Below are 21,966 nucleotides of genomic sequence, written 5' to 3'. Positions count from 1 at the left end.
GCATGCTTGCTCATGGTGTGTTTCTGGTTGTTAGTATCCATATAACAGGCGCCTTGTTTTCAGGGATTGCATTGAGAGCACCTTTTCCTTATTTGGTAATGAGCACAAAGGGGATTTCAACTTTGAGTCACAGTGCAACTCAGTTCACTCTCAGTCAGCAAGGTATCCTCAATGGGAACTTAAGGAATTTGTGTTTGCATTGCTATGTGGAAAAAAACACAAGGGAGTGTTCATGAGAACTGTGGTACTCTGCAGTTTAAAACCGGCCAATAAATAACAGAAAAAAATTCATGATATTAGCAAATCTTGAATAATTTGTGGGAGACTATTTTGCATCTTGCTGGAAGCTTGCTAGTTAAGAGCTCGCCATCTCTATGGCTGAATGTATCTCCTAAAGACAATGAGGTTTCTTTTCTGTAACTGTGAATCAAGAGTGTAACTCACCTGGTCCAGAGTGCTGTTCTCATAGGGTCTAATTAGATGGCTGTGGGAAGCCTGCAAACAGGACTTGATTGGAACAGGCTTGTGAGTTGCGGCTTCTGGAATACACAGACATATTGCCTCTGTCAGTGGAGGTAAAACATGCCAACACGGCTAGTAGGCACTATTAATCTCATCCTCTATGAATTTGTCCGATCCTCTTATAAAGCCAGCCAAATTGGTTTTTACTACAATAGGTTGGTTGGCATTTAGAGATTTAGGATTGATGTGGAAGCATATGTCCAGCACTGCCATATAGGGTCATATGTGAAACTTGTTCTTTAGTCTTTGCTAGCATCACGTTAAGGTTATGTTGTGTGATTAAGTGAGCAGTCATATTCACAAAGGCTCATTACAGTCAAGTAATCTTTTTCTATCTAGTGAGCTCTCTGGTATCAAAACGTTAACTTCTCAGATCAAACTATATTGGCATGAAATGCATAAGTTACTAGGAATGCAGACCCTTTTAATGAAATAATTCGTAGCAAATCATGTTTCTTTTCTTCTGCCTGTACTACTCCCTGCCAGCATGAACAACAAAACTATGCAGTGAAGCCATCTCAGAATAAATCAATCAATACAAGCATTTGGTTTTTTCCAAGAACGTTAAAGGGAGCCTTTTAAAGCACTGGCTAGCTTTCTTGTCAGAATACTGTCAATGGTATATTATGCTCTGATACTTGATAGATTATTTAGTCATGAGAGTTTAACGTTTCCATTGCCATGAAATTGACACAGGGTTCTTTAAGGGTGGCGGATTCAACACTTGCTGATTCATGACATAAGCATGACATAAACATCTTCTCAGCAAGTAGTTTGAACTGCAGAGAACTTCCTTTTGACAATTACAGTGTATGCCGTGTCTTTAACTATATGAAGTGAATAGTATTTGGGAATAGGAGGATAGAGTATAGATACTGCATATGGAACTGTAAGTTTTCCAATGTGTTTCTTCAGCCCCACATTTGATAGCACATGCAGAAGCCCAAATGTATGGAGGTTAAAACCAAACGAACCCCATCTTTTTGGCAGGCAGTGTTCCTGAGCATATCCCACAGGGTAATGTAAGCACTTTTCCACCCAGTCTTTCCAACTCATAACAGAGGTGTTTGGTAGCCACTCTGACCCTTGCCAGGTCCTGCTTGAAACAGGTTGGTTTCAGGGGAAATGGTATAGCACTATGTTCCGGTTAAAGAAATAAAGTCAGCTGCAAAATATGCTCAGATAGCAACAAAATCCCGCAAAGTAGACCATTACACAGATTACCGCATTTTTCGCTCTATAAGACACACCAGACCACAAGACACACCTAGTTTTTGGAGGAGGAAAACAAGAAAAATAATATTCTGAATCTCAGAAGCCAGAACAGCAAGAGGGATCGCTGCGCAATGAAAGCAGCAATCCCTCCCGCTGTTCTGGCTTCTGGGATAGCTGCGCAGCCTGCATTCGCTCCATAAGACGCACACACATTTCCCCTTACTTTTTAGGAGGGAAAAAGTGAGTCTTATAGAGCAAAAAATACGGTAAATGTTTTCAGTTACATCTTGAAGCAAAAGAGAAAGAACAGCTTAGCACCTGCCCCCACCCCGCCTCCCAAAAAGAATCTGGATGCAGAAAATAAAATCCAAGGGTCATGGCTACAAAATCCTGCCTGGGTCTCTGCCAATCTAAACTCTAAAGAAGAGGAACCCCAAGCAGTACTCCATATAAAAAATCTTGTATGTGGAAAGACATTCCCTCAGCTTTGCTGAGTCCAGGCAATATAAAAGGGTCACCGACATTCATTGCATTTTTTAGTGGAGGACTAAAAGGAACGTGACAACCTCTTGTTTCGTAAGGATGCCTTTTATAATCTCTTCCACAACCCACCCTGCCTCCCTCTGCAGGCCCCAACCAGTCAGTTGTCTGATATGTGGTTGTTTAAATTTCCACATTAATTTTGTTGACATTGAAGAGTAAAAGAGTCTGAAAGCGACTCAGGGAAACACAGCAACTGGATTGCCTCTGATTCCCCTGGTTTGGTTACTGCCCCAACTTAAACACTAAGCAGTTTATGAAACATTTAAACAAACAAATAAAGGCAGGCTGGACCTATTTAAAACAAGCTCATCCATGATGTGTCTAGCCAACTGATTACTGCTAGTTGATCTTCTTGAGTGACCATTATTAACCCAACTCTGGATCAAAAAGGTTTCACTGGGTGTTGCTGCCATCTCTGCTATAGGGATAGGCCTTCAAATGGTTTCTTTGTCCTGTTCAATGGGATTCAGCATGGTTTGTCACCCACTTGTAGTTTAATTGACTTACCAACCGCTTCATGGACTAGAAATCCCACCAGACAGCTGGCAGAGGGCATTTTTCCAGACCCACATATGCAGTACCAGATTCATTGTGGTGAGTCTTAGAGCCCTTAAGATACTGACAGAGCCCCCTCATTGCAACAACAGCTGTGAAGTTACCTGAGTATTTATTAATTGCATGAGGAAGTTTATATTAAAGGGGGAGAAGGAATATGTATATTATTTAAACTTGGACTTCTGAATTGCCTTTTTTTAAAAGAAGAAGAATACTTGTCCTCCTCAGGGTGCTTTTATACCCTGAGGGTAACGCTAGAATACTTGCATATCTGTTTACTAATTGATATTCCCTTGTGCAGAATTTATACATGAAAAATAAGAAGCCTAGAGCCAGTGCAGAAATAAGGCACTGAACTCTGAAATGCTACTATGCAGCACAATTCTATGTATGTTTGCTCTTGCATGGCAAGCTACTGTGTTCAGTGGGGCTTGCTCCTGGGTGAGTTTGCACAGAGTTGCAGTTTTAAAACACCGGTACTGAGATGTGGGTTCGAATCCCATTCTTTATTTAAAAGTAGCATATGCATGAGAAAGCCACACTACAGGTCAATCTTTGTTTTTGTAGGTGATGGATGTGGACATACCGTTTTAGGTCCTGAAAGTGGGACCTTTACATCTATTAACTACCCGCACGCCTATCCCAACAGCACTGTGTGTGAATGGGAGATTCGAGTAAAGCCTGAGCAGAGAGTGCAGCTCAAATTTGGGGATTTCGATATTGACGATTCAGATTCTTGCCATTTTAATTACGTGAGAGTTTATAATGGAATTGGACCCACAAGGACAGAAATAGGTAAGAACTTCTTCTTGTTATGCTGTTCGAAACAGGGAAAAAATACTCCTTTATGGTTTGTTTGTTATTTAGTAAAAACATGTCTGAATTATTTGCACGATCCATTCTTCCCAAAACTCAGTGGCGTAGCGTGGGTTGTCAGCGCCCGGGGCAAGGCAAGTAATTTGCGCCCCCTAACCTGTGGAGAGTGAGTGAGCCAGGTAGGGGCAGAGAGCTGCGAGTGCGAGCGCCCCCCGATGTTGTGCCCGGTGCGGCCGGCCCCCCCTACACCCCCCATGCTACGCCACTGCTAAAACTTGAGGAGAGAAGAAATTTAATTTGATTCTAATGCTTTTTTTATGAGTCATAATCAGTATTGGACATTTTCTTACTCTGGGTTTGTTTAAATCAGAGCCATTTTACACATTATGGAGGAAAACCTGCAGAGGTGAGCTCTCAAGAGGGAGCTGCGGCCAGCCATAGGTGTACCTGGATAGTTGGGCCCTCCAGATGTTGCTGGAGTACAATTCATATCTTGCTTGGTGGGGCTGATCGAGTCCAATAATATTTGGACAACACCAGGTTTGCCAGCCCTTCTGCAAAGCATGAACGTGGCAGACTTGAGCTTGCAAACACAAGCATTATGACAGCGTGTCTCCAAACATACGTTTTACACCTACACTTTACATTTTTAGATGTATGTGTAAGATGTTTTTTGTACAACTAAAAGAGAAGCGTGTGGAGTGGCCTTTCAGGGGAGATATGCTCATCATTAATTTCTCAGGGTTAAGGTGTTCAAATGATCAGGAAGAGGGTAAAGGAACATAGGAAACAGGAAGTTGCCTTATACTGAGTCAGCTCATTGTTCCATCAAGTTCTAAATGATCACTGATTGGCAGCAGCTCTCCACAGTTTCAGATGGGAATCTTTCCAATCCCTATCTAAAAATACCAGGGATTGAACCACATACTCTACAAATGAGCTATGGTGCCCTCACGGTTATAGCTAGAACTTTCAAACAGGAGCTCGAAGGAATCTTATAAGGGCAAACATTTGTTTTCCAACTTCTTTTTTGGTCGAAGGATCCTGGTCTTCTAAATTTAAATGTGCACTGAATAGAGAAATGTCTCCTTTTTAATCGTATCTGGCATTATTTTGTTCTGCACCAAAACGCAGCTGTGTCTAAGTGGTGATAAAGTTACCTGGCTTTTGGGAGAGAAAGATGGTGATGGTTCTCTGATTGGGGATTGAGAAGCGCAGACATTATATGCAGGGCAAAGGAAGTCACTCCCCGAACTGCATTTTTGTAAGATTTTAAAACGTATTCTTTCTCTTGTAAATTTGTCAATATGATGGTAAATCTGACATATATGAAGTGGCAGTAATATCCTGTGGTTTTTATTACTTTTGTATCTCTGACTGTGAAACGTTTAATAAACCTTTAGTCTGTGCTGGGAACGTCGTTGTATGCTGCCAAAAAAAGGAAGGGGAGAGTGGAATAAAGACTTAAAATGTCATTGATACCAACAGAGCTGACATTTTCTGGGTTGATTTTTTTATATATATATATATATATATAAATCAGTTGCACTGTTTTTCTTCCTTCTAAACCCATGACCTAGATACTTCTTCTGATGGTGTATTTTTAGACAGAAGATTGAATGTGGTTGCACGACATCTGTAACGTGAAGGCTTTTATCAAGCTTGGTGACTCTTCTACTTAGATATTGCATGAAAACTTAGACTTGCTGTAAGCCAAGCTCACTCGTAAAAAAGAGAAGAAAACATGAGGTCCTTAAATGGCAAGGAACGTCCAGTCCTGATTAGGGCTTAAACACTTTTACAAGTTGAGTTCACTGGCCCAAATAAATTATCTACTTTTGTTCCCTTTACCTCTCAGCTGTTCCCAGCTAGTGTGGCTGCGTAAGAGATTGAGCAGTGTGTGTGTGTGTGTTGCTCTGCTGAGAGAGCTTTTTGGAAAAAAATAATGGTAAGGTTAAAACGGGCAGCCATTCCCCCCCCCCCCTGAACTTCCAGTGTAAGTTTTGCGTATTAGAAATAAGAGTCAGCGGAAGTAAGTTGACTGCAGATAATGGGCTGGCGGAGGATTAAAATATTTAAGCAAAGGTAGATGTAGCATATGTTGTGGTGTAAGAGCGTCAGCATTTGAATGAAGTATTGAAGCCAACTCTGTTGATGCGGGGAACTTTAAAAAAAAAAGGAAACTCCAGAGTGACTGGTTCTTCAGAACAGCTCCACAATCCATACCAACCCCTTTCTCTTTCACAGATAGTTTTAACACTACAGTCCTATTAATGCTTAACAGGGAATAAGTCCCACTGAACTCAGTGGGTATTCCTTCTGAGTAATAATGCATAGGAAACAATGTAAAATTATTGGTGTACATGTATTTGGCAAAGAGACTGGATAGTAATTATTTGGATACTTGGTAGCATTTGTAGAGATGGTGAAGTGTACTAAAATTACTCTGCACCATGCCTTCAGTATTCCTTAATAATTGTGTCCTGGTTTCCTCTCAGAATTGGAGGTTGTAGCCAGTGCTGTGTGTGCACGAGCAGAACAGACCTGCTTGTGAAGCAAGATTTCACCTTCCTCCCCTTTGCAAGATGATAAGAAAATCTGCTCTAAAGGGCCAGGGAACCTCTTGAGAAAGGCACATAGAAGGCGGAAAGGAAGAAGTCCTACTGTACAAGTAGAATTCATTTTCTTCAGCATCGGAGTCCACCCTGATAATTTGTGTTTTTGGAGATTTAGGAGATGGGTTTAGCCTCAAACAAACCCTAGCTTTGGGATTTCTTAATGCCTTGAAACTGTGGGGATGGTAAGAAATAGATTCACAAATTTGTTGAGCTGTCAAAGACGTTCTGAATGTGCAAATCTATACTAAATCGGTAAATGCTTATTAACTGTCTTCCTCCTGCCCCTTGCAGGAAAATACTGTGGTTTAGGCTTACAGATGGAGAATTTAAATGAATCAAAGGGTAATGAAGTTACAGTACAATTCATGAGTGGCATACACTTCTATGGACATGGGTTTCTTGCATCCTATTCAACCACTGACAAAACAGGTATTTATATGTTTCTTACCTAGCGCTATGTAAGCACTCCACACAACTGTGCTTTCTTACCGCATGTAATTCATTCTTACTTTTCTGTTATCCAATTACTGATAAATTATTCAAAGTGAATTAAGCATGGATGGTTACAAAACCACGTCTAGACAGAGTAAGATGCATAATAACTTGGTTTATATGGTGCAGAACAATATGGGATTCGAATAAAGTTTATAAATGGCCCACTCATAAAACATTAAGGCAGTATACTGTAATGCGTACAGACACAATTGAATACAAAAAAAACCCTTAAAACAATGCAAAATACAAAAGAGCTGGGTTTTTTTGGAAGTGGGCAAAGTCCTTAGGTTTCCTAACAGACAGCAACTATTGCATTGCAGCTACATCAGTTTTTGCCCAGTGACCTACCCATTCTCTTCCATTTCTGCAATCCCATCTATCGCTTATATGTGAGTATGTTCCATTGTGTTCAATGGGACTTAACTTCAAGTAAAGATGCATAGGATTGATCTGTGAGACTACAGTGCCCCTTCCCCTTTGTTGCTTTGTTTGGGCTGGTTTCAGTATGGGTTAGATGTGGGTATAATGATTATAACATGAACTGCAGTGGTGCCCCATTTGTGTATTTCCCTCCCCCCTCATAAAGACCCACCGTGCACCAGCAGTGCTTGGAGGTGTCAGTGGGGCTATTCTTATTCTCTCAGGCTTTTTAAACATATTTGACTTTATTGTGAGCTACCCTGGAATCTCTGCTGAAGGGTAGTATATTCTTTCAAACTATTAAAGCATGCTTTCTTTTCACTCGATTAATTTAATGTTCGCCACATTCACTCCAGGATTTTCCCCGAGCCTTTAAAATGAATACTTTCATAATCCGATAGATCTTATTAGGTAGGTCTCTAGCTAATTATAAATGTGCAATTCTCTACTATGCTGCTAAAAAACTATTTCGTGTTGATGTATTATCAGACTGCAGCAAGTGCCTCATACTACATTGAATTGCAGATGAGTTGATTCAGGGAGATCAATTTTACTGTCTTCAAACTTTTCATCCCTTAATTACAGACATCCTGCTTTTTGAAAAATAATCTCTTTACTATGTTTTTATTTCTAGATTTAATAACGTGTTTAGACACTGCAAGTCAGTTTTCTGAGCCAGAGTTCAGGTGAGAATTGGTCTCTTTTTAATACTTTGATAATAATTTGATAATAATTCTTGATCTATAACACATCCCCAGATCAATCCAATATTCAATGAATTTAACCCCAATTAATTTCCTACCCTGATCCTTCTCCGTGCCAGTTTCTCCAGTTCATTTTACTTAATTAATCCCATGGTCTTGGGAGAAGGCAGCAATTGAAGGATTAGAGTGTTCTATAGTTCACCTAGCTACTTCTGTGAGGGACGCCCTCTCCCTGCAATCATAACCCCAAGTACCTGGTTGTCTCCAGAACAAATGTCCTGAGCCCAGGTTAAAATTGACACAGCCCATATTGGCCTGAACTCACAGAGGATGGACATTCCGCACCCAGGAAGGGTGCACTTAGGCACTATGTACTGTCATCTGCAGGGGCCATTTGAAGCTCCAATACATGCAGTGGGACTTAATTTTAAAAATTTAAGTAAAAATAGATCACCACCTGTCTTCTTCGTACGTCTGGAACCAGACCTACAGAAAAGCAGACACTGGCCCAGACAGTATTATTTATTGAAATACTAGGCTGTCCTTTATGAAGGCGGACTCCTAGTCACCATAGATCACAGAAATTATGGCATATGTTTTCAGTGCTTGTGATCCATTATTTTGGAGTATTAGTACATGGACTAACCCTTAAAATGTGGTAGATTGCATTAGGTCTCATAATGATCGGTTTTCAAGGTCTGAAGTGTGTCAACCTAGAAATTAATATGTATTCCCCTCTCATATAATTTGTGCTTACATACAGTTGAGTAAGTCTTTATTTCTTATACCTAAAAATGTTTGTAATCTCTCATGCCAGTAATCCAACAAGGCACGGCATCTTCAGTAGTACTATATTATGCATGGTTTAGCAATATCCCCGTCTCCTTCCCCCACAACATCTTTAAATCACTGGACTTGTGTAGATGGATCCCTTAACTTGCTCAGTTAACTTTCCTGATTAAATTTTGCAGCTTGGCAGTTTTCACATGCTGTGCAGACCTGGATGTAATTACTTTGTAAATTCCACTGAAGTAATGGGATTTATTTAGAGTTCCAGGATTTAAGCATAAGGTGCACTAAGCCAATTCACAATAAGGCACTATAGAAGCATTTAAGTGTACATGCACACCCACAAGGATTTGTGTAGATTTGATGTGTTTAGTATAAAAAAAATTACAATAAGAATGCATTACCCAATTTTTATAGAGCCAGATTCTTCCTTAAGTCTACTTAAAATATAAACCCCACAACACTTTTAGCTACATACTCAATTTTTGCTATGAAAGTCTTCTCTTGGGCACGTGATTTTTCTGACTCTGGCAGATATTAAGTATTTTGGCATGCTTTTGTGAAGTAGTGGTATGTTTGACATGCCAGTTCGTAAGGAAGGAAGTTCACCACACAGGCTATTAAAAATTCCAGTTTTGTACTCGAAGGCAGTTTGCAGATCTTACTTTTATATTCCTGTTTCTTACAGTAAATATTGCCCAGCTGGATGTGTGCTTCCTTTTACTGATGTTTTTGGGACTGTTCCTCACGGCTACAGAGATGTAAGTAAACTTCAGAATGGTTGTTTGAACTTTTAATTGGGTATTCAACTGTGGTTTTCAGCTTATGGCTTTGTAATATGTCAGGGGTCAGCAAACTTTTTCAGCAGGGGGCCGGTCCACTGTCCCTCAGACCTTGTGGGGGGCTGGACTATATTTTTTGGGGGGAAATGAACGAATTCTTGTGCCCCACAAATAACCCAGAGATGCATTTTAAATAAAAGCATTCTACTCATGTAAAAACACGCTAATTCCCGGACCGTTCGTGGGCCGGATATAGAAGGTGATTGGGCTGGATCCGGCCCCTGGGCCTTCGTTTGCCTACCCATGTACACTGGTACCTCGGGTTAAAAACGCTTCAGGTTACAGACGCTTCAGGTTACAGACTCCGCTAACCCAGAAATAGTACCTCAGGTTAAGAACTTTATTTAAGGATGAGAACAGAAATTGTGTGGCGGCGGCAGCAGGAGGCCCCATTAGCTAAAGTGGTACCTCAGGTTAAGAACAGTTTCAGGTTAAGAACGGACCTCCAGAACGAATTAAGTTCTTAACCCGAGGTACCACTGTAATATGTTAAGCACTCAATGCACATTGACGTAGACAGGTTTTCAGTGACAATATCTCTTAACCAAGGATAGCTAACTTTGGCCGTCCAAATGCCTCAGCTGGCATGATCAATCCTCAGGGATGGCTGGAGTTTTAGTCCAGCAACATCCAGAATGCTACAAGTTAGCCATTTCTGTTCTAGGTCCATTTAAGATCTGGTACAGAATTATATCTGGATTGAGTGGGAGAGCTGTGTATTTTTTGCGTGCTTAGAATTTTGCAAAAGGAAAGCTTAATACGTATCAGATAGTTAGCAGTAGCTTCTTTAGCCTACTGAAAACTGTTGAAGTGCTATCAGTAAGTAATCTATCTTCTCTCCTAAGTCGTCCTCCATTTGCACGGCTGGGGTGCATGCAGGAGTGGTGTCCAACGTCCTAGGAGGTCAGATCAATGTCGTAATCAGCAAAGGCATTCCATACTATGAAAGTTCTCTGGCTAACAATGTCACTTCAAAAGCGTAAGTCGATATGTTTGCTTTTCAATTGCTACTTCTCTGTATTGTTAAAACATCATTGCAGGTAAATACTTAGTTCTGAAATATGAAGGCTAAGTTCAGGCAAGGATATCAGTTAAATTGTTATGCTGCAGTGCTCCTGTGGTGTTACTAGATAGTTTGGCCTATAAGTAATGAAGCATTGCTCTTGCAAAGTTGTGAAAATATCTCTTTTTAAAGCAATTTTCCATAACATTGTTTGTTTGTGAAATTCCTTCTCTTTCTTGCTGATTATCATGAATGCAGCTTGTTCATAGACAACTTTTGTTGTCATTCTTTTTCTTTAACTCTTAAAATATGAGATGGGCAGTATTTAAAAAGCCTTCACACACTCCATAAAGATTTTCGAGAAATATAGATGGACCATTTTATCCACTGTCCATATTTCTTGCAAGTCATGCATTAAGATTTAGTGTGGTATATTATTATTTTTACTCAGGGTGAATACAATATTGCATGACTTCTCTTGAATATCCGCATTTTCCAAATGCCAATCTGGATGTCAAATTGTGCGATTTGGCTTTTTCTTATTTTATTTTGGAAATTTTGTGGCCAAACCATCAGTTCATTTAGCTCAATATTGGCTGGTAAGCTCTCCTCAGGTTTTCGGGCAGGATTCTTCCCAACTAGAGATGATGGATATACAAGGCAGATGCTCTATCACTGAGCTATGGCTCTTTCCCAAGGTGAAGTCCTTTAGATCAACTTTTTGCGCAGCTTTTATCCCATGTATTAGAATGGTGTGCCAAGAGTAGTGAGTTTACTGCTATAATACAGAAGCACCTCACCCTTGAACGATGTTGTAATAGAACACACACAGAGAGAGAAATTAAGGGGAAATGTTACATTTTGTTGGAACTAAAGATGTAGTTTTGTGGTGTCTTTGGTTTGTTTTTTACACAGAGGAGCACTGTCTTCAGGTCTCTTCACTTTCAAAACTAGTGGTAAGCCTTTCTTCTCTATATTGCCCCTTTGTGTTTAATGGGATCTATACTCTTATCTAGCCTGGTATCTCTTTGATCCCTTGCCAACATAAACTTGTGGCTAAATGGAGATCTTCCAACTTTGGTCTTGAACTATCCCGCCTTCCTTCTCAGTTATTGAAGGAGATAATCGTTCCCACTCTCCTGCACCCCCTTCCTTGAAGTGATCTGTGAAGTTTTTCATTCTATTTCAGAATCAAATATGCTTATTATTAGATAAATGTTTGTATCGTGCCCTTCCGGTGCTTACCACTTAGGGCTGCTAACAATTAAAACCAACCATTTAAAAAAATGATACTATAAAAGCAGAGGTGCTTCAGATAAAAACTGTGGCACTCCCTCCCCACTCAGATATATTTGGCATCAAGTCTTTCTAATACCAACTGAAGAAGACCCACTCTCTCACCCAGGCTTTTGGCTGAATCAGTATTGTTGCACTTTGTAAACAGCTATTTTAACTCTTGTGTTTTTGCACTCACCTGTTTTTACCGTTTTCTTGTTTAAATTTGTTGTGTGTTACCTGCTGTACCCTGCTTTGAGATTATTTTATAATGAAAAGTAGGTCACAAATTTTATGAATATATACATCTATACAAGCATCAAGTAGAGGTTTATCTCTACCTTAGAACAAATGCATGGCAAAACTGAAAGGTTTCTGCCATAGAACTAAACACCAAAAGAGAGGTTTCAACCAAACATCCCAGAGCAAAGTGTTTTAGGTGTGGCCGGAGGGAAGATCCAAAATTGTGCTACTTTTTTTTTGAATCTTGCTAAAGTCCAGGTTTTCCTTAAAGTAGCGATAAAAACCTCTTGTTGGAATGATTGTCTGCAAAGATAGGCATTTCAATGAGAGATAATCAACTTACTTGCATTTCAATATATGTTGTTTAAATTGTACAAGGTTCATTGTGATCTAGGTCCTGTTCTGTCTTTAGGCCTTGGGAAGGGTTTAAGTATTTATTGTGTTATAAAAGTTGCACCATCTCTTGGACGCTTTGTATGTTTAGGTTGCTACGGGACACTGGGAATGGAGTCTGGAGTCATTGCTGATTTGCAGATTAATGCATCGTCATTTCTAGAATGGCCTGAGCAAGTGGGGCAGCCCAGCACCTGGAGGCCAGAAAGAGCCAGGTTGAAAAGGCCTGGACACTCTTGGGCAGCTTTTACCAATGATGAGTATCAGTGGTTGCAAATAGACCTAAACAAAGAGCAACGCATAACAGGTAAGCACACCTGTGTTCATTCTTCAAAGGACAAGAGTCCTTTTAGGACAAGTCCTCTCTTAGCAGTAAACACCCCAATGCCTAGAGGTGGATTTAGGGCAACATGATTCCCCCCCGCCCGGGTGCAGGGGCGAAGGGAGTTCCTTCCCACCTCCTTCCTTCCCAAAGCTGGGCAAGTGAGGCACTGGGCTTTGGGAAGGAGGTGTGAGGCTGTGTCTGAGTCCTAGAGGCCCCCTGCCTCCTTCTCAAAGCCTAGTTAGTGTTTTCCCAGCTTTGGGAAGGAGGTAGGAGGGCTGTAGAACTCTGCCAGAGCCTTGTGTCTCCTTCCCAAAGCCCATTACCATCCTTATTGGAGGTGTGTATGGGGGGGTCATCAGCATTTGGCCTCACACAGGACACCATAATACCAAGGTCCACCCCTGATGCTTTGAATGAATGAATGGCATTTATTACATCGGTCTGTGGACAATAGCAGATTGAAACACAATGCCAAGCATTAAAAAGCCATAAAAGTGTAGAAGTCACAATTACAGTGAACACATGGAGCTTTATTTACAAAACAGATAGACGTTATTAGAACAACAAAAAATACTTGTGACATTTGGAAGTTATTTAAGGATATGTTTACTCTCGTGTCTTCAAATCTCCATGACAATTTACAAATACTGAATCAGATATTACGGATATTGCCTTTTCGGTGTAGAAAGAAGTGTGTGAGAGTGTGTGTGTGTGTGTGTGTGTGTGTGTGTGTGTGTGTGTTCATGTCCTCAGTCCAGTGCTATACATGAGCAATGCCCTTACATTAGTAATGGCCTCTTGTAGCAGAGATCGATGCTTGAGCCCTCTGCTAGTTTTGGCTCTGTGTTAGGCAAGGCGGGAGGAAAGCCTGCCACAAAGGTTTGTCTAGTCCAGCGTCATGGTCTGCCTGGTAGCCAGCCAGAGGTCCATGTGAAGCCCACAAGCAGGCCATGAAGGCAGCATCTCCCTCTGCTGTGGTTTCCCCGTGACTAGAATTCAGAAGCATGTTGCCTCTGATCCTGGGGGTGGTAGTTTCTGATAGCATCATCCTCCATGAATTTGTCTGCTTGCCTTTTAAAGCAGTCTGAAGTTGGTAGACATCGCTTCATCTTGTGGTAGCAAATTCCATACTTTAACCATGAGCTAGCTGTGTGAAGAAATACGTCCTCCTGTCTGTCCTGATTTCCCCATTCTTCAGCTTCACTGGATGAGCCCAGGTTCTTGTATTGTGAGGGAGGGAGAAGAAGGTCCTTCTACTTTCCTGTCCCCACACATAATTTATATACCTCTGTCATGTCCCTCCTTCTTGCCTTCCAAATTAAAAATAAATAAATCCAAACCTGGCAACCTTTTCTTACAGTTGAGCATTTTGATTAATTTGTTTTTGCACCTTTCAATATCTTTTTTTTTTTATATAAAGTATTCGAAGTGTACTTGAATAACAGATTTGTTGAGAGGGACTACAATATTGACAGTTTTATTTTCAGCCCCTTTCCTAACAATCCTGAACGTAGAATTTGCCCCTTTTTCACCATTGCCACCTATTTGATTCAAGTTTCCATCGGCCTATCAACCCTGACCTCAATATTCCTTTCTGGTCAGCCATTGTCAGACTGGATAGCTCAGTTGTTTAGAGTGTGGCACTGAGAATGCCAAGGTTGCAGGTTTGATCCCCGTATGGACGGGTGCATATTCCTGCACTGCAGAGGGTTGAACTAGATGATCCTCTGGGTCCTTTCCAACTCTGCAGTTCTGTGATCCAGGGCCTGTAAAGCCAAGTGGAGTGTTTGCTATCACCAGCTTATAGCCCATCAGTGTATATGTAGATATATATATATTTTTGCCACAATGGGCGGAATTTTACCCTTACCCTGAACCACATTTGCTATTTCATGGCAAATTGAGCCAGTTTGGAAAGATCCTTCTTTAGAGTTCTTCGTAATTCCCTTTTCTGTTTTTGCTGGGCAAGCGTCTGTGTTGATTAAATGTTTTAAAAATGCTCTTGCTATTTATTGTAAATGAGAACCTTCTTATCCACAGGTATAATAACTACTGGATCCACCTTAGCAGAGTACCATTATTATGTCTCTGCCTACAGGATTCTGTACAGGAACGATGGGCAGAAGTGGACAGTATACAAAGAACCTGGTGTTGAGAGGGATAAAGTAAGCCTGCCCAATATTCTATGTGCAAAATAAGATGAAGTTGGAGTGCGTAGGAACTCTGGGTGTGTGTTTAATGATTTTGGAATCATCACTTAAGTATGAAGGTGCTTTTCCAGAGGAATTAACATTCTTCCATGGATAGAAAGCTAAATGTTGGCGCACCCTGCTTATTACAGAACTCTGAAAATGGGAACATAAGTTAGTCTCTCATGGGTCACACGAGCCCATCCAGCATACATGGAAGAAACAGAGGCTGGAGGAAAGAAGGATTTCTCTCCTTGCATGTGTATTCCTTGGATCGAAGGAGGAGAGAATTCCAGCAGAAGCCAGGAATATATCTATGCTTACAGTGTGTGTCTGTGTGATGTGCATGCATAGAAGGAGCGTGAGGAGATGGGATCCTGGGATTTTTTGGGGGGGGGTAGAGATTTGAAGGGGGACGCGGGTGGCGCTGTGGGTAAAACCTCAGCGCCTAGGGCTTGCCGATCGCATGGTCAGCGGTTCGAATCCCCGCGGCGGGGTGAGCTCCCATCGTTCGGTCCCAGCTCCTGCCCACCTAGCAGTTCGAAAGCACCCTTAAGCGCAAGTAGATAAATAGGGACCGCTTTATAGCGGGAAGGTAAACGGCGTTTCCGTGTGCTGCGCTGGTGCTGGCTCGCCAGAGCAGCTTCGTCACGCTGGCCACGTGACCCGGAAGTGTCTTCGGACAGCGCTGGCTCCCGGCCTCTTAAGCGAGATGAGCACGCAACCCCAGAGTCGGTCACGACTGGCCTGTACGGGCAGGGGTACCTTCACCTTCACAGAGATTTGAATCTAGGCTTTTGACACAATGAAGAATATGTATGGTGTGTATTTGTTAGATGGTAGTACATTACTAATATTGTATGCTGCGTTGAAGTGTTTCAGCGTTACATATTTATACTGCTTGACCTAATGTAGAGCAGTTTGCCCTCTTGTGCTTGGAAAAGGCAACAGGTTGTGAACTTGGATGCTGTGCAAATCTGACTCTATCACTACCAAGGTTTTGGTAGCAGGTCACATCAATGAAGGTTTGCCTTCAGTTTCCCCCAGATAAATGCTGCGTATCTATCACCTCACGAAAATATAGGGAAGCTTTTCAAAAGAGACTACTGTTGATTGGTATTTCCAGTAGTACAGTGGTACCTCGGGTTACATATGCTTCAGGTTACATACGCTTCAGGTTACAGACTCCGCTAACCCAGAAATAGTGCTTCAGGTTAAGAACTTTGCTTCAGGATGAGAACAAAAATCGTGCTCTGGCGGCCCCATTAGCTAAAGTGGTGCTTCAGGTTAAGAACAGTTTCAGGTTAAGTACGGACCTCCGGAACGAATTAAGTACTTAAACCCGAGGTACCACTGTAAATTAGATTAGTAAATATATTAAGTGCTTAGTACACTAGGAAAATGATCAGAAATGAACTGTAATACTTGCTTTTGACTGCCCTCTTCTGGGCATACAAAGTAATAATTTTGAAAAGCACATCTACCTAAACTTTTGTAGTTAACTGAGTGTAATCGACGGCAGATTAGGTAGATGGGCTTTCTATTAGGTAGGTGAACATTTTAAACTGCAGTATGTCTGTGTGTGTACACACACACACACACACACACACACACACACAGTATCTGGTTGGAGCTCATTTAATGTGTCATTTAGCAGATGTATACAAGGCTTTTCAATAAAAGGTATGTAATTAAAACCCCCAGAATAAGTTATTCATTAGTTGACCTTACACTACTAGAGCCATCTGTACTTTGAGAACTCTATGTCTGCTGCCCAGAGTAGCTTAGGCAAGCAGAAGAAAATATGAGTATTAGCTTATTTTCCTGGAGCAGTATTTTGTAATGCAGAACTCCTAATGTCTTAGAAAAATGATGTATTTTACATCAAATTTTGTTTTTCTAGGTATTTCAAGGTAACACTGGGTATTATCAAGAAGTCCGCAATAATTTCATTCCACCCATTATTGCTCGTTTCGTTAGAATAAACCCTTTGAAGTGGCACCAGAAAATCGCAATGAAAGTTGAACTGCTAGGATGTCAGTTTAGTGTTGGTAAGTGAAGTGACTTTTATCATTCTTTATATTAACATGACTTGCCTTGGGAGAAGAATGTGATACAGACTGAATTTGTTTGTGCCTTCCCAGTTTGTGTTATTCCCAGTTCGTTGAATAACATCTATACTAACAAATTTGCACTGCTTGACTGTCTGGCATGCAGCAATTGTATCAACGTTTTAAGTTTTATTCCCAAAGTATGAGCACAATGCAGCTCGCAACAGTTTTCTTAGGCAGTAATCCATGCATTCATTTGCTGGCACTGCAAGTCTTAGCAGCAATTTTGTATTGGCATATTAAAGATTATGCAAAGGCCACTGTATTTCATAGCATGCTTCATTACATAAAGGAATCTGGTTGGTGCTTTAACAAATGGCGTGACCTTTAAATTTTGGTTTTCTTTAAAGTTCGGGCTCCAAGACCTACAGTACCCCCACCACCCAGGAACAGCAATGACTTTCCCTCGCACACTGATAAAACCACCTTCACTCCGGAGATCAAGAACACTACAGTAGCTCCAAGCGTAACCAAAGGTAGTGACATCTATATAGCAAATAGCATTGCATAAGGCTGAGTCAATAGTAATGCTATATTGATTCCCTTCTATGTTTTTGGTATATTGCCAACTATATTGATTTATCAATAAAATATATATATAGTAGTAGAGATTCATGTAGCAGAGATAGATAGTTGATATATACTGTAAAGGGTAAAGGACCCCTGGACAGTTAAATCCAGTCAAAGGCGACTATGGGCTTGTGGCACTCATCTCGCTTTCAGGCCAAGGGAACTGGCGTTTGTCCATAGACAGCTTTCCATGTCATGTGGCCAGCATGACTAAACCACTTCTGGTGCAACAGAACACCGTGATGGAAACCAGAGTGCACGGAAACGCCATTTACCTTCACGCCACAGCAGTACCTATTTATCTACTTGCACTGGTGTGCTTTCGAACTGCTAGGTTGGCAGGAGCAGAGGCCGAACAACGGGAGCTCACTCCGTCACGGGGATTCAAATTGCTGACCTTCTGATCGGCGAGCCCAAGAGGCTCGGTGGTTTAGACCACAGCCAACAGGGCATGCTAAATTTGAGTAGAAAACTAGAAATGGATACCAAACTGCTAACCAGTTTATGTACAATTTAACAAACATTCTCAGCTTCAAATGTTTTGCTGGGTGATATCAAGATGGGCCTTTGAGTCTCATTAGGCATGACTTTGGTCTGAGAGGACATTTCTCACCAAACCGCAGCTGAGGGGCCTGCTGTCAGGGCCAGCTGATTGTCACTGCCAGCAAGCTCTGCTTTGTTTGCAGGCGATTGTCTGGCGCCTGTAAAGGGGCCTTGCTGTAAATGGGAATTGGCTGATTGGTGGTTACAATGAGGCCTTTTGAACTTTGACAGATTGGTGGTTCTAGACAGCCCACAGGTGTGGTGGAATTAAGGATCAAGCCCATTGCACAAATTCAGTTTCCCTCCCTCTCCACTACATATTATTATGAGTCCAAAATGGTATTTTGCTCCAGTAATATTTGGATGTTATTACAAGCTTTAAATGGACGTTCTTCAGTATTTGTACAAGGAACAAAGGGGGTTTCGTTTAGTGTGCCTGCAATCTTTATGGACTCCACTTGTTTAATGGCTTTCAGATGTGGCATTGGTAGCTGTTCTGGTTCCTGTGTTGGTCATGGTCCTTACCACCCTCATTTTGATCTTAGTTTGTGCCTGGCATTGGAGAAACAGGTAAAGGAATAATTAAATGCTTTGCATCCTCTACAAGGGAGGAAATGTAATAGGTACAGGAGGAAGTGGGAGAAATGAAATATGGTCAATTAAAATGCTCAATTTATGCATTAACACGAAGAATAATTTAAATTAGTGTGGATGTGTGTTCAGGAGCGCCTTGTCCTGGTCGTGCAGTACTTTAACCTGAACTACTTTGATATGTATAAATCTTGAGAAGGCTGTGTAGGTTCAGCAGCTTTTATATCAACAGAACATGCAACTTTAACTAACTTCCAGGGGGAGGGTTGTTTTTGCTGCTATTTCTTTAAAATAAAGTGAGAAGGAGATCAGTTCCTTAGTATTTCAGTCTCTCCACCATCACCCCCCCCACCCCCAACCCCAGAAAAGACTGTACCTGTTCTTCAAAACTAGCACCCGCAGTGTTGATCTCAAATGACTGTTTCATATTGACACTAATTTTGGGTGTGTTCTGCATTTCACTCACTTTTTCAGAAAGAGAAAATCAGAAGGAACCTATGACATACCATATTGGGATCGTGCAGGTAATAACCATTGTAGCACCTCTAGCTGCATCATTAAGCATTGAGATGAACATATATTTGTGCAAATTCCATCTATTAATGGTTGGACTTGGGCAAGCACTTGCTTGCTCAGCCCCCTCATACTAAGCCTCTCTATTGTTTGACTTGATTACCTGAGCAGCCCAAATCCTTCCTGCCTTCTCCTCTCTGTATGTTTTAAAGGGGAGGCCCTTTCTGTTCCCACCAAGGGTGGAAGCACTGTTGATGGCAACAAAAGAGAAGGCCTTCTTAATGGCTCCACCAATTTTTGGAACAACTCCCCCCCGTGAAGCATGGCTGGCTCCGTCTGTTGCTGCCTTTCACTGATCAGGAAATCAAACCCTATCTCTTAACCTGAACCTTAGCTCTAACTCAAAACCAAACCCTATTTAACTCTCTCCCTCAGATACTGCCCCTTTTATTCTCCCTGCCAAAGTGCTGTTCCTCCCCCCTCTGTGGCCAGCTGACTCTGTAGCCCATACACGAGAGGCTCTAACATTCTGGTGGAGTTTCAGAGGAAGTGCATCACCAGACTCTAGTCTGGCTCTGCTGTCTTTGTCACAGGTGCTGAATGCCCCACCCTCTTCCTCCTGGGCTGTTTGTGTCTTAAGAGGGACCTTCATACCAACATGAGGGGATTCCTGCATTGCAGAAGGTTGGATTAGATGACTCTTGGGGTCCCTTCCAACTCTACAATTCTGTGATCACACACACACACACACACACACACACACACCCCACCACCACCATGTATGAATCTACATGTGTAATGCTCTGCCACATGAGGTGGCGCCTAGGACCTATACATGCATATATCCATTGAACATACAACCCCCAATGCATTGAAAGAATGCATAAGAACGTAAGAGCCCGCAGTGTCTGGCCAGTGGCCCATCTAGTGCAGAATCCTCACGTTGGCCACCCAGATGCTTGTGAGAAGCACACAAGGCAGGACAGGAGCACCACAGACCTCTGTGCATCTTAGCAGGTGGTCTTCTGTTTGTTTACACTATGGTTTGTTAACAAGCTGAGATCACAAACCATGATATGATTCTGGGTTGTTTGAACAACTGAACTATCCAAAGTTCCCCTGAGTTTAGACATAATGTAAACCACCCTGTGATCTTCGGTTGAAACGTGGTATAGAAATGTAATAATCATCTTTATTTAATTAAAATACATACACACACACACACACACACACATATATATGTTTATATGTATACATATACACATAAAGATAAAGATAAAAAAGAAAAAGAAAACATTCAATTTTTTTTACATTATTATACAATCATTCATTAAATTTCTAAATAAAAGACTTCCAATTCTTCTCATTGTACTTGTATTGTTATTTATGTTTAAACACACAGCCTTCTATTACCCTGATTTGTTTTTGTGTACTCTAGTAAATTAACATTTACACATTGTATTTTACAAGGATCAGTTTAGTTCTGCAAGGAGATTGTTATTTGAACAATATGTTTTTAGGTCATCTTTGAATATTTTCCATTCTTTGTATACTTTCTGGTTTGAAGGCCCTCTTACTTTCCCCCTCATCTCTGCCAGTTCAAGGTATTCAATCATAAGAGTCTTCCATTCTATTATCATGGGCGTTGTTTCATTTTTCCAATTTCTTGCCACTAATATGGTATAGAGATGTAATAAAGAAGTCTCCTATTCATTGCCACACAGGAAGAGGAAAGGTGTAGAGGGGAAGCACGTGAGTCAAGGGCTCGCCGCTGTTTGTCTATGTAGCCCGAAATTGTGCTAAACAGGCAAATTGCTCCAGAGTAACCAGGTAACCATTACAGGGGAAGTTCCAAAGCTAAAGAAATGCATATTGATTCATAACCATGTCACTTGTAAACCTTTATATAGGTTGGTGGAAAGGCATGAAGCAGTTTCTTCCTGCCAAGTCTGTAGAACACGAGGAAACGCCTGTTCGTTACAGCAGCAGTGAAGTTAGTTGCCTTAGATCAAGAGAAGTTACCACCATGTTGCAAACCCAGACTGCAGGTATTTGTGTTCTCCAGTTTCTCTTGATTTCAGTAAATGGTGCCTGTTTTAAATATCTTTGCAGATTAAACCGCAATCGACTTCCCTTCCTGTATTTCCTCCCATACCCTCTAAATTCTTTTAAAAATCTGTGCCGGGGATAGATGTCCAAATGCAGCTTGTAGAAGGACTGATTCTGGATTTAGCCAATGTGGTACAGTCCTCTCACAGAATTGTGTCACTTGAGTTTTTATGAACAATCCGCTTGAGTGTGGCTCGTTGAAAATCCCACCATGGAGAAGTTGCAAAACTAACTTTTCCTAATAATTGCTTGGTTTTTTTCATGCTTTCAAGTAAAGTCCAAGTGTAACCAATAATCATTTGAACTAGCTCACATCTTTTCAAGCAGCTAGTAAGACATAATTCACAAAATATTTAACTGGACCTCTTTACTCAGAAGTATTGATTTCTATTATTGGTTCACTGAATATGCCTTAAATATGGCATATGTGATTACACTAGTAGGACTGCAAGAAGTTTTGTAAGGAGGATTATGGGAAATATTGCAGAGAAAATTTATGAATAGATTTATTTGTTAAGGATTTTTAAAAGTAATAGTAAAATTAATGAAATGCAGATTAAGTGATAAAGATCGAAAAATCTT

At 41.1% G+C, this 21,966-nt stretch overlaps 1 protein-coding gene across 7 annotated transcripts in view; it reads left to right on the top strand.

Annotated features, from left to right (window-relative positions):
* The window catches only part of DCBLD2 (discoidin, CUB and LCCL domain containing 2), a 37,537-nt gene that overhangs the window by 11,053 nt on the left and 4,518 nt on the right, over positions 1-21,966 (top strand). For 6 of the 7 annotated variants that reach the window (XR_014547551.1, XM_083611561.1, XM_083611565.1 and 3 more), the window contains exons 2-14: positions 3,403-3,630; positions 6,561-6,698; positions 7,819-7,870; positions 9,366-9,438; positions 10,365-10,498; positions 11,438-11,478; positions 12,525-12,740; positions 14,799-14,923; positions 16,851-16,998; positions 17,409-17,534; positions 18,648-18,741; positions 19,237-19,286; positions 21,186-21,323. Coding sequence is in view for 6 of the 7 variants with exons in the window: in XM_083611561.1 (XP_083467687.1) it covers positions 3,403-3,630; positions 6,561-6,698; positions 7,819-7,870; positions 9,366-9,438; positions 10,365-10,498; positions 11,438-11,478; positions 12,525-12,740; positions 14,799-14,923; positions 16,851-16,998; positions 17,409-17,534; positions 18,648-18,741; positions 19,237-19,286; positions 21,186-21,323 (1,563 nt within the window). In the remaining variant the exon portion in view is untranslated. Of the gene's footprint in view, positions 1-2,837; positions 2,875-3,402; positions 3,631-6,560; positions 6,699-7,818; positions 7,871-9,365; positions 9,439-10,364; positions 10,499-11,437; positions 11,479-12,524; positions 12,741-14,798; positions 14,924-16,850; positions 16,999-17,408; positions 17,535-18,647; positions 18,742-19,236; positions 19,287-21,185; positions 21,324-21,966 lie in introns of those variants that run through there. The other variant, XM_083611562.1, reaches the window with a different exon arrangement.

The sequence above is a fragment of the Podarcis filfolensis genome, assembly GCF_964270895.1.
Source record: "Podarcis filfolensis genome assembly, chromosome: 4".
Lineage (NCBI taxonomy): Eukaryota > Metazoa > Chordata > Lepidosauria > Squamata > Lacertidae > Podarcis > Podarcis filfolensis.
This window is presented reverse-complemented; position numbering and strand designations above follow the sequence as displayed.